General features: G+C 40.7%; 1 protein-coding gene across 4 annotated transcripts in view; it reads left to right on the top strand.

The window, feature by feature from the left end:
- The window catches only part of LOC310952837 (dedicator of cytokinesis protein 9), an 81,229-nt gene that overhangs the window by 43,089 nt on the left and 24,015 nt on the right, over positions 1-14,125 (top strand). For all 4 annotated transcript variants that reach the window (XM_083921587.1, XM_083921585.1, XM_083921588.1 and 1 more), the window contains exons 4-14: positions 1,564-1,646; positions 2,709-2,778; positions 4,543-4,638; positions 4,846-4,980; positions 8,304-8,478; positions 9,879-9,931; positions 10,942-11,016; positions 11,124-11,264; positions 11,959-12,171; positions 13,085-13,207; positions 13,544-13,626. In XM_083921587.1, coding sequence (XP_083777713.1) covers positions 1,564-1,646; positions 2,709-2,778; positions 4,543-4,638; positions 4,846-4,980; positions 8,304-8,478; positions 9,879-9,931; positions 10,942-11,016; positions 11,124-11,264; positions 11,959-12,171; positions 13,085-13,207; positions 13,544-13,626 — 1,247 coding nt within the window. The remainder of the gene's footprint in view (positions 1-1,563; positions 1,647-2,708; positions 2,779-4,542; positions 4,639-4,845; positions 4,981-8,303; positions 8,479-9,878; positions 9,932-10,941; positions 11,017-11,123; positions 11,265-11,958; positions 12,172-13,084; positions 13,208-13,543; positions 13,627-14,125) is intronic.

Here is a 14,125-nt window from a genome sequence, read left to right as displayed (position 1 = left end):
TTGGTTTATAGCGCTGTCTGTCTTTGCCGTGTCTTGAACATATCTGCTATCAAATGGCAGCAAAAAGACAATAAGACAACTCTTTAAAACATTTATAGAAGCTCCTGGGAGGTGTTTTAGTTATTTAATTGCAGGGGGAAAATCTATTGAATTATATCCACTTGTTGCTGATAATATGATAAATGATGGCTAAAGGGGAAAGGTTTCTTCCCCTAACCAGAACAGTGGTTTACCATCCGGCAACGCACGCTGCTCTTACTATCTCTTTAAGCCAGAGACCAACTGGCTGCCAGTATTTCACCTTCCCGGTCAAAGGTCAGTGTTAAGGGAGCTTTGTCTGAAGTCATAAAGATACTAAAACTCCCAGTGAAGGGTTGTGTGACATCACCAGGACAGCTGTGGGGATCAACCCAGCAGCAGCCTCTCTGTTTCCGATCGCTCTCCTGATCAGGTTGCATTTCGTCTCCCTGTTGGGGCAGTTCTTATAAACGCCCCGCACGTATTTCTGCAGAATAGATACCTCCTATCACTGACTCTAACAATGAACAGATGTCTTCATTCCGAGGAAAGGGAGATAGAGATTCACTCCCTCACAGTTTGTGAGTGTGAACACTGACCATACGCTACTTTTTCCTGAAGGATTTCAACTGAAGAGAGGCTTTAATTGTTGCTCAAAAACAACCATTGTATTGTGACTGTGCTCAACATTACTTTCATTTTGTGGATCATTTTTTGCCAATTACGAAAAAAAAAGTTGTAGAGGCAAAAGAGAAGTGATCGTAACAGACCTCTGTAGACTGCTCCTCATCTCTGCTCAACCCTACATTAGCTGCTACCAGGCTACCAGCATGAGACAGCTGAATCTCTGACTGAACTGTTGGTGGTGGAGTTGAATTGTGGGTAATTTAGGTACCAGAAAAAATTGTGATGTCTTTTCGATGTGTTTTGGTTTTTTTAAACTCTGCATTGTGAGTAAGACATAGAGCTTTGATCCTGTGCCTGAACCCCGGCCCCTGGCTGTAGTTTCTCTAAATTCCCCCAGGCTTGAATTGGGTCAGGTATGCACAAATTTCCTAGTGGTTTGATTTTTTGTTTTTTCATGTGTTATAATCTGTGTAATGTGCTCTGAGTGTTGTTATAGAAGTGCAATGCTCAAATCAAAAGGTACTCTTTTAAAGGTGTCTGTATGCTTCTTTTATGCAAGTCAGATGCTTGGATAGAGTCTGAAACACAATCTCCCCACAACTTTCCGACAGTGGAATTGGGGGTGGCTGCCTCTGTTTCTTTCCCAAAACAACAATCTGACAATATTTTGCCCTCTTCATGGAGCAATCGGCCAGCTTTGAGATATAGGCAGATTTTGATAAACTACTTTTTTGAGTGTACAACTGAATTCAAAACCATGAATGCCTTCAAGGAAAGATTGACTGAAAGTGTGCAGCGTGATCTCCATACGCGGCTCTCACCCCAATACGTGAAATACTTTACATCTGTATGTTTCATAACATTATCACTGTACAATGTGTTATAACGTTCTGTAATTTGTTTCCATTGTCTTCTCAGTGCATTAAGACCTACAAGTCTGACTGGCATGTCGTAAACTACAAGTACGAGGACTATTCTGGAGACTTTCGACAACTTCCAAAGTAAGTCCGCAGTTGGAAACCTCAGCGCTACTGTACACTGTATTCACAGAGGTAATGTGGAAGTGTGCCAAGAGATTCTTATGATGGGCAAGTACGAACAGCTACTGCACATAATAGAAGGATGCCGGAGATTTTGAACTGAAAGACTCACAGTCACACACAATTGTTTGTGTTTTTCAGGTCACCTTTTTGTTTCCTGCTTCTGACAAAATGTTGACTTAATTACAAGGAAATGCGTTGTGCAAATGATTCTTATGTCCCTGCAATAAATGAGTGTTTCCTTTTTACAATGCACTGGATAATTCCCGGCTCCAGCCAATGTGGAAACCACCTTTGTTGTCCAGAGATGGTGTCACCAGCAGCAGCGTCTTCCCTAAAGAATATCTTTTTTACTGGCAACACGTTAGAATACGAGTGGGTAGTGACCTTATGATCTTGACGTTGTCACTGCTGCCAAATGTTCCGTCTCTTAACTGAATCTGGGGAAGTTAAAACAATACTCTGTGACGTGGGTCGCCTGTTAAAAACCTCACACTATTTTTCAGTCGAAGTGATTCTCACCTTTGGCACGTTTTTCATTTTCCTGCAGCAGTCAGCATACACCTCAACACCTTCCATGAACAGTGGAGTGCTGCTTTTCAACACTTTTCACACTGCCCCAGTGTTGCCTTTTACTGACTCTCAAGACAGCTGCAAATATTCAAAATTACTTATTCAAAGAAAATGACGAAATCATAATGAAAAACCACATGTGCTAGGAAGATTTGTGAAGTGAATAGAGAGGAAAGCAAATAAGCAAAACTCAATCCGTCATGAATATCCTCGACAGTGCTGTTAAACATCAAGTGCAAAAAAATAATCTAGCACTAGCAGTAAAATGTACCTAAACATCAAAAATCATTGTGTCCATTGAGACGAGTGTCCCTTTCTAAAGTGGTAAATAAAGATCTAATATATATATCTCAAAATTGTATCCAAGTTCAGTACCAGAGCACAGAGAAATACCTTGACTTGTGGTAATCTGCTAATATACTTTATGCCTGATAATTGATTCTTTTACAGCAAAGTGTCCAGGCCTGATAAACTGGCTGTCCATGTATTTGAAGTGGATGAAGATGTCGACAAAGATGAGGTGAGTCTGTGTCTTATTCCTTAACGATGTCAGACTGTATCCCCTGCATTTTAATCACAATCACATCTCTTTATTAGAAACCCGGCCCAGAAAAGAATGCATGATATCAAAAAAGGCATTTGTGTGTCTAATAGCGGAATATAATGCAGAGAATTAAGTGCAATTAGACCGAAAGACTTTTGCTGGTGTACTATGTCTATAAACAGACGTTTTTTTTCTTCTTTCAAGCAACATTTAGATCTTTTCATCCTCTTGTAATTCATGTATGATGGATTGGGTGTGAGTTTTTTTTTAACACAGATTAAATGAGTGTTTATTGTCTTTGGAATGACTGATTTTGAGTCTCTAAAGATGATACCAAGGTGTGTCTGTTATGTTATGTTATGTTATGTATGATGATGATCCTGAGCTGGTGATGTCAAACTGCGCCTCCCATTGGCAACAAAATGTGCTTCAAACTGAGCTGAAGTTTGCACACAGGAGCTTTTGGATTTTTAGAAAACAACACAACAAAGTGTCCCTCATCTTTTTCACTGCGTTTTAGTTCATGCAGCTATAATTGAGGAACGCTGGACCAGGTCATCACAGGTCAGGGTCTGTCCTGCTCAGCCTCACAGTCAGCCTCACCTCTGACAGGAAAGGAGGAGCAAGACTTCAGGACCCTTTATTTCAGCCCTTCAACGTTGAGGGTGTTTGTGCAAATGAAAAAAGATCTCTAAAGTCCTCTAAAATCCCCAGAATAAATTATTCTTTTTTTTATTATTGTGTGTTTTGGACAGTTGTGAGATTTGCTTTGTCTTGTCTTTCGTCTGACTGGAGTTTAATGCAACTTATTTTTTTTTAAGTTCAGAGATAATAAGAACGATGGACCGGTGAATGTTGTCTAGACATTGACGAGGAGCAACAGGCACTGAAACTCTCCAGATGCTTTTTAGATCACTCCAAAAGGCGCATTGAAGTTCCTGCCAGCACTTTTAAAATCCCCCTTTGCTTTATTAGACTGAGAGATGAAGAAGAAGCAAAGGACCAGGATGAATACATCTTGAAATGCCATTTACTCTTTTCTTCTCATTGTGTGAAATTATCAGGGTTACAGTTCCTTGCTGTCGTCTTTCAAAGTCGGAAGGTGTAACTGTAAATGACACGCAGGGCTGATCTAAACCAGGACCGGACCCGCCTCATCACTCCCCTAATTGGTTTATTTATACAGCTCAGGATAGCTGGTGGATCATGGTAGCTTCGCGTTTGTTCACATGTGATCTCATGCTACCAGAGTATGAAATGATGTGGCCCTCTTGTCACGCATCTGCTGCGAGGATGGGGATATTTATTTTGTTGAACAGTCAGTTTGTTTAACGTTCCTCTGCCTGCTTGTTTGGACTGAGACAGACCTACATCGGGTTCTGCTCTGTGTCATCTCAAACCACAACATCAAAAGTTTTCTGCACAGTGAGGCGAGGCTTTGGTGTTATGATGATTCACTGCGAAAATACCCAAATTAAGTCATGTTGATTCACCTTTTAGCTAAAGCTGACATCTTTTTAATATATAGATGTGTTTTCTCTTTATATATTTTGTTAAGTTGCAACTTGAACAAAAAAATTAATGAAATTCACTTTGTACATGGATATGTTACAGTAGAGGTTATACGGAAATCAAGGTTTTAAGAATAAATTATAGACTACATGGCTTTGTTTTACCTTGCAGTGTGTGCAGTATCAGTGGGTATTAAATGATCTGATCTGGTGTCTTTGTCTCCTGCAGGATACGGCCTCGCTGGGATCCCAGAAAGGCGGGATTTCCAAACATGGCTGGCTGTATAAAGGCAACATGAACAGTGCCATCAGCGTCACCATGAGGGTGAGACAGTGGCCGTGGCAACAAAACTAGAAAATCTACTAGAAAAAAGTCAAAAATGTATTAAATTCAAAGGTCAAATCTGGCAGCCAAATCGTATAGTCTTCTACTCCAGAGGGCATAGAGGCTGTTAAATTGTTAGGCCCAAATCTTTGCATTCTGTGTTCCAATAACTGAAAGCTGAATGTTATTTCCTCTTTTTTGTTTCAGTCATTCAAGAGGAGGTATTTCCATCTAACCCAGCTCGGGGATGGCTCTTATAATTTAAACTTCTACAAAGATGAGAAGATCTCCAAAGAGCCCAAAGGAACCATCTTCTTGGACTCCTGTATGGGTGTGGTTCAGGTAAGCTCTTTAATATTTATCTCTGGCACAAACGCAGTGATTGTTAAACTGAGGTGACCCATTGCCTGCTTTGCAAAACAGGATATCCCATGGCCTGGTCCCACAAGGAAATTAAAAACGCCATTTACCAGAAATAAACTGTGAATGAAGACTTGTAGCAACTTCCTCTTCACAATACTTCTCCCTATGAATATATTTCCCAACATGCAGGGTAAAACGTAAGCTATAATTTAACTCATCATGACGTCTGCTGCTGAAAAGTATCCGTGGGACCCTCTGTTGTTCATTTCCCTGAAACCTGAGCTCCCTCCTCCTCGAGGTCACGCTTTACTGCTGACTCTCCACTGGTGAAACAAGGTGAATGCTGAGGTCTCACTTCCGAGCACTTTCCATCTGCCTCGCAATCAATGCCACATGCGTGCATCTGAGTGTAGGCCAAGACTCACTGGGTGAATCATCATCCGTCTATCATCTCAATCGATGGGAAGAAGCTGATCTTACTGAAGAGGCACCCAGCTAGCATCAATCGGATATTGCTTGGTTCGGTTCAGACTGGCGACTGGAAAACCAGATTTTTGTGCTATAATATATATTTTTAACAAAATGCTACAAAATACAGAGAGTTTATGTTCTTCAGCGACAGTAGCTCAGTCTGCAGGGGGTGTGTGTGTGTGTGTGTGTGTGTGTGTGTGTGTGTGTGTGTGTGTGTGTGTGTGTGTGTGTGTGTGTGTGTGTGTGTGTGTGTGTGTGTGTGTGTGTGTGTGTGTGTGTGTGTGTGTGTGTGTGTGTGTGTGTGTGTGTGTGTGTGTGTGTGTGTGTGTGTGTGTGTGTGTGTGTGTGTGTGTGTGTGTGTGTGTGTGTGTGTGTGTGTGTGTGTGTGTGTGTGTGTGTGTGTGTGTGTGTGTGTGTGTGTGTGTGTGTGTGTGCGTGTATAATGGTTCATTTTCAACATAATGAATTGAATTTTGTAGTAATTCAATGTAAGAGACACTTATTGAGGACTAAAAGGGTTCATACAAAGGTAAGAACTAGGGATGGTGGGATTAACCGTGTTTGCGTTGTGATTTTAATGCCACTGTTTCATAACCGTCGGAATCGTAGAAGCCTGAATATCTACGGTGTCTGATTCCTGCCCTCACGTTGTGATTCAGTTGGTTGTGCGCTGATTATGATAGAGGGCCTGTACTTTAATCAATTAACCATTCTGTTGGGGATTAACCTGCCGCAGTACAGCCAAGCCCCTTGTATCCCCCATTACCACATACTGTACAGTTGATGTGACTTAAACTCAACCAGCAGAAACTGCTCTGTGAGTAGAACTGCAGATGTTTAACTCTGCAGCTGTAATGGCATGTGGAGTGACATCATACCCAGCCTCAAGCTGCTCCTGTGCTTTGTTAAGATGCCAACATATGCTCAAACACACAAAGGATCTGCCACATTTTAATGAGGGGAACAATGGTCCCTGTAGGTAAACAACGAGCAAATAGGGCTCAAATACATCAACACGTTTTATTTTCACTTTTCTTCCTCCTACTCCTTCAATGTCGCAAGAATACAGATACTAATAATAACGTGAAAATAATTTTGACTGAGTTTGTCATCTCATTTCCCAGAGGATGTGTGCAGCTGACAAACTCAGACTGGCCCTCCTACCTATCAGATGATTAAGTCTGTTTATCAGTCAGTCAGTTTTATTCCCCCTCTCCATGTTTACTCAGCCAGTCTCCCTCCCTATCACTCCCACTCTGTTGTTGTCTCAACATTGCAGGCAGGCTACAGTGATAACCACAGCATAACAATCCACTCACTGCTGACAATAATGAGACAACTGACTATGTTCAATTAAAGAATTACTGCTTGAATACTTTATGAAATGCTGTGTCATGAACAAACTGCAGCTGAGGCAGCAGTTATACCTTCTGAATGGGCTGTAAAAGAGCAAAAAGCCCCAAATGGGAAGGTGACATCATTGAGGTCACAGTTCGACGCTGCAGATCCAGCTCATTTTCTGTTGACTTCATCTCGCGCTATAATAGTCTCTGCTGTGGTCCTGGCAGAGCTGGAGGCTTTGTTACGCAGATGGAAATAATCTGTCCCTCCCTAAACTCACATTGTCCATTTGCTTTTCGTGGCAGTAAAATGAAATCTGGGTTTAGCCTCCCATCTCTTTTCCAATACTGTGACTCACATTTTTTCAGATCTTTGGAGCTAAATAGTGTCATTTTCAGTCCATTATATTGCTCATGAATATTTTCTTTGTTTTTGCTTGCTCAAACTGCTTAATACGAGGAAGCAAGGGTAGGATTACAGTGAAGCAAGCTATCATTTAGATTAGGAAATTAAGAATCTACTGTCCTATGACGAGCCAGCAGCTGTTGGATGTTAATTTTGGAAAGTGAGAATCTGGGTATTTAGATTTTTAAATGTGAAATTACAAAAAATCATAACATATAAGATACCATTACACTTGGCAAAGATGACCCCCCCCCCCCCCCACCCCTTTAATTCAAGATTCAAGAAGCTTTATTTATCCCGAGGGAAATTATTGTGCAACAGTTTCAATACAAAGGCGGAAAAGTATCAGAGTAACAATAAGCATAAACATAAATCTAATCAAAATAAAGCTAACGTCAGATGAATCAAGCAATAAACCAAGTGTGACAGAGTGCAACAGACGTCGTGGTTAAGCGTAGGCTTATACAATAAACAACAATACGCACTGTTCAGTTTAGCAGCAGATTGAAATGAAATAAGTACAAACTAGATAAGTGAGAAGGAGCGATAAGTTATAAGTGATAAAAATGTTAAAAATGTAGCAGCATTTCCTACAGAACTAAGCGACAGTATGGCACAGTGGAGTGTAGCAGCATTTCGTACTTAAGTCAGTTACAGTAAACCACGGTGAAATGTAGCAGCATGTCCTAAAGCACAGTAAGTGTATCAGCAGATAGTTACAGTAAACCATTAATAAATAAATAAAGTGATGTAGTGGTGGTATAAAGTGACAGTGTAGTATATGAATAGAGTTTGGTTTTTATGATGTCGTGTATTGGCCATTGTAGGTTAAAACATATTAAATTAAATGTTGGATCCAGAGAAGGGGGAAATAATCACAGAAAAAACTCACAAAGTCAAAGAAACACTTTCTTCAAGTCATACATTTGCAAGTAATACGTCTAAAAATGATTATTAATATTTTAACCTATAATTGCCCTAAAAGAGTCATATTTTTTATCTTCCAAATTTAACTCTTTTACTTAACTTGTGTTTTTTCTTTTCTTTCCTGCTCCTATCTATCTCCTCCTTCGCTGCGGCGACAGAACAACAAGGTTCGGCGGTTTGCTTTTGAGTTAAAGATGCAGGATAAAAGCACCTACCTCCTGGCTTCAGACAGTGAAGGAGAGATGGAGGACTGGATCAACACGCTCAACAAGATCTTGCACAGCAGCTTTGAGATCGCCATGCAGGAGAAGAGGAACGGAGACATTCACGACGGTGTGTGTGTTTGTCCGTCTGTCCATATTTTTGCAGCGCCTAAAGGAACACATACGAAATGGGATATTAGTTTGTGTTAGTCAAAATATTATTCAAGTTCATGAGGAGAACTGATTTATGGTTTTCATAGTCTTGTAAAAACATCTGTGGTTTAATTAAGAAACAATAAAATAATGTCAGACTAAAGCAGCGTGGAAGCTTGTGTGGTCACATTGGCCAGATTATGTCAATAATATAGAAGAAGAAGAATTCAAACACACAGTCCCGAAATTCACACACATGCACAGACAGGACCTATATACATGCAATTAATGGAGAGATGTTAGAGCGATGGGGCTTCCAGTGACCGGCGCCCCGAGCAGTTGGGGGTTCGGTGCCTTGCTCAACAGCACCTCTGCAGTGTCCAGGAGATGAACTGGCACCTCTCCAGCCACCAGTCCACGCTCCATTCATGGTCCACTCAGGAACTCGAACCAGCGACCCTCCGGTGCCCAGCCAAGTCAGCTATGGACTGAGCTACTAAACGCTGTGCTTCCTTTATAGTTTTGCTGATAGTCCAGACAACATGAGCTGCAATGATGAGTTGATAAACAGGAAATAATGCAACTATTTTCATGATCAATTCATTTTTTTGAGTCTGTTTTTTAAGAAAAATGTCCAGTTCCAGCTTCTTAAATTTGACTTAGTCTCCTGATATAAAACTGAAAATCTGGTTTGGGATTGTTGGTCAGACATAGTAATGGACTAATATTTCATAGATAGAATGATTAATCTGGAAAAGAGTTGACAGGATAAACGATAACAAAAAAAAATAATTTGTTGCAGCCCTAAAGATTTGAAAAACCTTAATGTAGTCATTGATTATAAAATTGATGCTGGAGTTGATTATAGATGCTACAATGTTAATATTTTCTACAATAAGGCCCTAAGATGCCCTTGTTTAGTATATCTTAAAAAAGAATCAGAGGGTAAATCCACTCGTCATTATCAGTTTATTTACTGTGGGATACTGTGGATCATTCACATCAACAGTCACTCACTATTCGCGGCTCGCTTCTCCCCTGCTTCATCCGGTAGCGCCCTGTAGTGTAGCGATGTGATTCCAGACCACCCAGGCTTTTAATACTCACCTCCTGTCTCATTGGAGACTTAGCCGTGGAGGAAAGAGGCCTTTGTGCAAAACGCTCCACTAATCTTGCCCTAACTCCTCAGCTTTTATTAATCACACTTTGTATGATAGAGAGATCTCTGAGATTTCATACACGTCCCATTGAGAGCTGCTGTATCTCCATCTCAATTCTACTGATTCCCGTACAGTTGAATTACTGTTTACTGAACTTTCACATTTATGCTCTAAAGTCTTTGGCCCACATCCAATGATTTCTTGTATTTCCCTCTAGATGATGATCTTGGAAAGTCAGACAGTTCCTCTGGCAGCATGGACAGCTTTCAGGTAGGTCCTGGGTGCTCAGTGCTCAGATATTCAGCACATCACATGGAGTTTCAGCATAAAGTCTCTGTTTCTCATTGAAGTTTTAAGGAAGAGGCCCTCTTGTGCCACAAACATGTGTCTTGGATTTAGATATTACTAATTTCTCATTTGATTGTTGTTTTTTGTAGTTCTGATCTAATATCAAACACAGACATCTTTAAAGTAAAATGAGATTTCAAGTGTTTTTTTTTATTTATCATAAAGCAGGTTGAGGTGCTTTATAGATACTGTTAAAGTATCAAAACGCTCATTCAGAGAAACGCAGACTGACTGTATTCAGAATTTTTAATCGAGTCGTCAGGACTTTCCTACAGTTGTAATGTCACAACTATAGTGCTATATATTGGTAGAAATAGCAGTTAGTGATTCCCCGGCTCTGGAAAACAGAACATTTAAGACAGAGGATGAATACAGGTATATTTAGAAAGACAGTATGAGAAAAATTATGTCAAAGTAAACCCAACCCAAAAAACTGTGAATCTGAAAATTAGCATTATATGGAACCTTTCAACATGCCTCCAACGATATTTAAAACAAGATATCCAGTATATTGGAAAAGCTGACATTTGCTTTGACATGATGATCACTTGCATCAAGAATGTTAAATATTTTTGAGGATAGAAACATCTGTGTTTTTTAAATGATTTACTGACTGATGACTTACAGGCGTGTTGTCAGCTCCTCGTGCTGTTACAGCACTGAGTGGCACGCAATAGTAAAGCCATATGTGCATGGAAAGTGGTGGTAACAGTTAGCTGGGAGCAGCTTGACAGGTTACAGTTTGCCACCTGACTCTCACCACTGAGCCTGTCTGCCCAGCTTGATCAGCCTCTAAAATATAGAGCCTCATATCCAGAGGACAAAAACTGTTCTAATGATAAAAACAGTTGACTGGGAGTCTCTCGATACTTCTGATGTTTCAGACAGTTTGTGGTTTCAGATGATTGAGGAAATGCCTTTCTTCTCCTCAGAGTGCAAGAGATATAGAGTCTAGGATGAGGAGCGAAACCAGATTAAAGCTGTTCACGCTGGATCCTGACACACAGGTAATTGAACGTAAAGCACATTTTAGTTCACTTATTCCTGCGTTGTAATGAGATCTTACCGAACACTCCCTAATGAAATGTAATGCCTTCCATTGTGCTGCTCTTAGAAACTCGATTTCTCAGGAATAGAGCCGGATGTCAAGCAGTTTGAGGAGAAGTTTGGCAAACGGGTTCTGGTGAACTGCAACGACCTCTCGTTCAACCTGCAGAGCTGTGTGGCCGAGAACGAGGAGGGACCAACCACAAACGTAAGACTGATCTTTTTCTGGCCACAATAAGCCCGATAAAAAACAGAAATATCATTATCCGACTGACTAACAACTGATGAAATGGTTTGTCAGAGCGGCCGGGTGGACTCCTCATTATTTGAGCCGCTGGAGGACTCCTGTTGGCATAGTAACCGGGCTGCAGGCTCAGTAATGACAGGCAATCTGTATAATGGAGCCCGGTGTCCTGCTGTCCCTCCCAACAGAAACTGCCTGTTAAAAAGTCAACATGTCTCCACAGAGACACTGACATCACACACACACACACACACACACACATTTTGAAGCATGTTCAACCAGCTCCTTCAAGCATTAGATACAGATTAAGTACTGTAAGATGACATTTATTCTTCAGCATATTTATTTATTTTCATTTTTATTTTTATTTCCATTAACATGATTTCTTTAGTGGTATATAGTTTTTTAGAGTTAGAGAATGTTACGCTGTGCACATTGCCTGTAGTGTTATTAATTATTTAGGTTTGCTGAGTGAAAGCTAAGCTGTCAGTCCTGTTGTCAAGCTGTTAAAGCACTCATTTAATGGACGTTGACGTTACTCCAGTCCTAAAGGTAGTTGTAAGGCACTAACTATGGTGGTATTATGTGGTGTTGTCCTGATTATGGTTGACAAAATGAACACATTGAAACAATTACCTGCTCTCCCTCTTTTTTCCAGGTGGAGCCATTTTATGTCACCCTGTCACTGTTCGACATCCAGAACGGCAGAAAGATTTCCTCTGACTTCCACGTGGACTTAAACCACCCGTCCGTAAGGGGCATGGTCCCAAGTAACACCAGTCAGTATATGAATGGGGGAGGCGACACCCACCCTGAGGGGCAACGGTTGGTCCACGGGGTGCCAGAGGCAGCCATGCAGTATCCAAGACTGGTAATTCACATTTGACAGTGCCAACATGCTGATGTTTAGCTGGTATGTTTACCATATTCATAATCTCAGTTAAGCATGTTAACCAAGCAGCAACCTCCGGGGGCTTGATGGTGGCTCCCATAGACCCCATGTTTAAATGCCCAGCTTTACAGCAGAAATAAACATTTTTGCAGACTGGTACAATAAACAATTGAGGTCTCTAAAGCTAAGTTCCCCAATCATGACTGTACAGGGGATGACTTTTAATAGGACCCACTCGTTTGAATTATATAAAGGCTTAGTTCTGCATAATTAAGGGCATGGTCGTTTTGAGTGAGAGGTGGGTGCTGTAATGGGGCTAGCATGGACCGTCAGTTTCATTCGGTCAACCTCAGCTCTATCGACGCTCTGCCTCGTTGTCCATCTTTTGATCAGCCAGGAGTTAGGCGGCATCTGGCACTGCCAAGATGGTGTTGGCCGGGGCCACCCACATTGAGCTTCATTTTTGCTCTTCCCTGAAAAGTTGTATAAAAGTAAGATGTAGCATATTCAATTTCTTATTATTATTACTATTATGGGTGACATCACAGAGACTACGTCCATATTTTATACAGTCTATGGTGTTAACATGCAAATATTAGCTAAATGGCACCGAACACAACGTACAGATGAGGCTGGTAGGAATGTCAGTAGTTTTGCATCTGTTTTGTCATAAACCAGTAGTGGACAAATTAAAATTTTGACCTGGTGATGGCTCTAGAGAAAAAGTCCTCTCCTCTAATGAATGTACAGTATTTCATGGCAATCATTCACCCAAATAGTTGTTGAGATGTTTCATTCCGGACCAAGTCCCGCACCTAAGTGTGTTTTTTTTGTTTGATATACAAATCTTATCAATTCAAATGTAAAAACTACATATTTAATGTCTTCACAGGGAGTGTTCTCGGTAACATGCCCCCACCCAGATATCTTCCTTGTGGCTCGCATAGAAAAGGTGCTCCAGGGGGGAATCAACCACTGTGCTGAGCCGTACATGAAGAGTTCAGACTCCACCAAGGTACTGACCCACCCACGAACTTCCATCGCCATCCTCCACACGAGGCAGCGTGTTCCTCCAGACTCAGCAAATTCCACCAGATTATTCCACATTATTCATAGATAATCATTCTTGTTTTTAAGTGCTGACCAGTTGCACAGATGCTCAACACAAGTATTGACTTTGGCTTTACAAACGTTCTGTGGTGGGTAGTAATGGGATACAGGCGAGATGAAAATATGTTTTGTGTGTGTGTGTGGCAGCATGTTGAATACGTTACAGTGCTGCAGTGCTGAAACAAGCTTGTGTGTCTGAGTGATGAAGCTCAAATCGCACTGTGTTCTTGTTTTCCACTAGGTGGCACAGAAGGTCCTGAAAAATGCCAAACTGGCATGTGGCCGGTTAGGACAGTACAGGATGCCTTTTGCCTGGGCAGCAAGGTACTTTGTCTTTTAATAACTTAGATTTTTAACTGTATGGTGTGTCTGTATATAGTACGGTTTCTCCCTACAGTCTTCAGCAAGACGTTCTGTGTACATACAGACATTCACAGGCAGTATAGGGTGTAATCTTTCAAGAGGGACACAGTGTATAGTAATTTAACATCACATAAGCAAAAATGGCATTTCATAATTACATACAGTTAAACCTATATAGAGAGGGAATGAAGCAATATCATTCCTATTTGTTTTCCCTTAAGAATAATTATTTGCATTATTCTATTATGATTTTTTTTTTTTTTAAGTTTTTATAATGTTCCTGGATAGCACCATTTTGTGCATACAAGCCAAACAACACAAAATTATATCGTGTTTGGACAAAAGTATAGTATGCAGCATTTTTCCTTACAAAAAACAATGAATAAACTCATAAAAAATGAATCCCTGTCAATGCATTCTGCCTGTATTTTCTCCTTATTTGCTGTGTTTGGGACTTATA

This window comes from Echiichthys vipera (assembly GCF_963691815.1).
Source record: "Echiichthys vipera genome assembly, chromosome: 10".
Taxonomy (NCBI): Eukaryota; Metazoa; Chordata; class Actinopteri; order Perciformes; family Trachinidae; genus Echiichthys; species Echiichthys vipera.
This window is presented reverse-complemented; position numbering and strand designations above follow the sequence as displayed.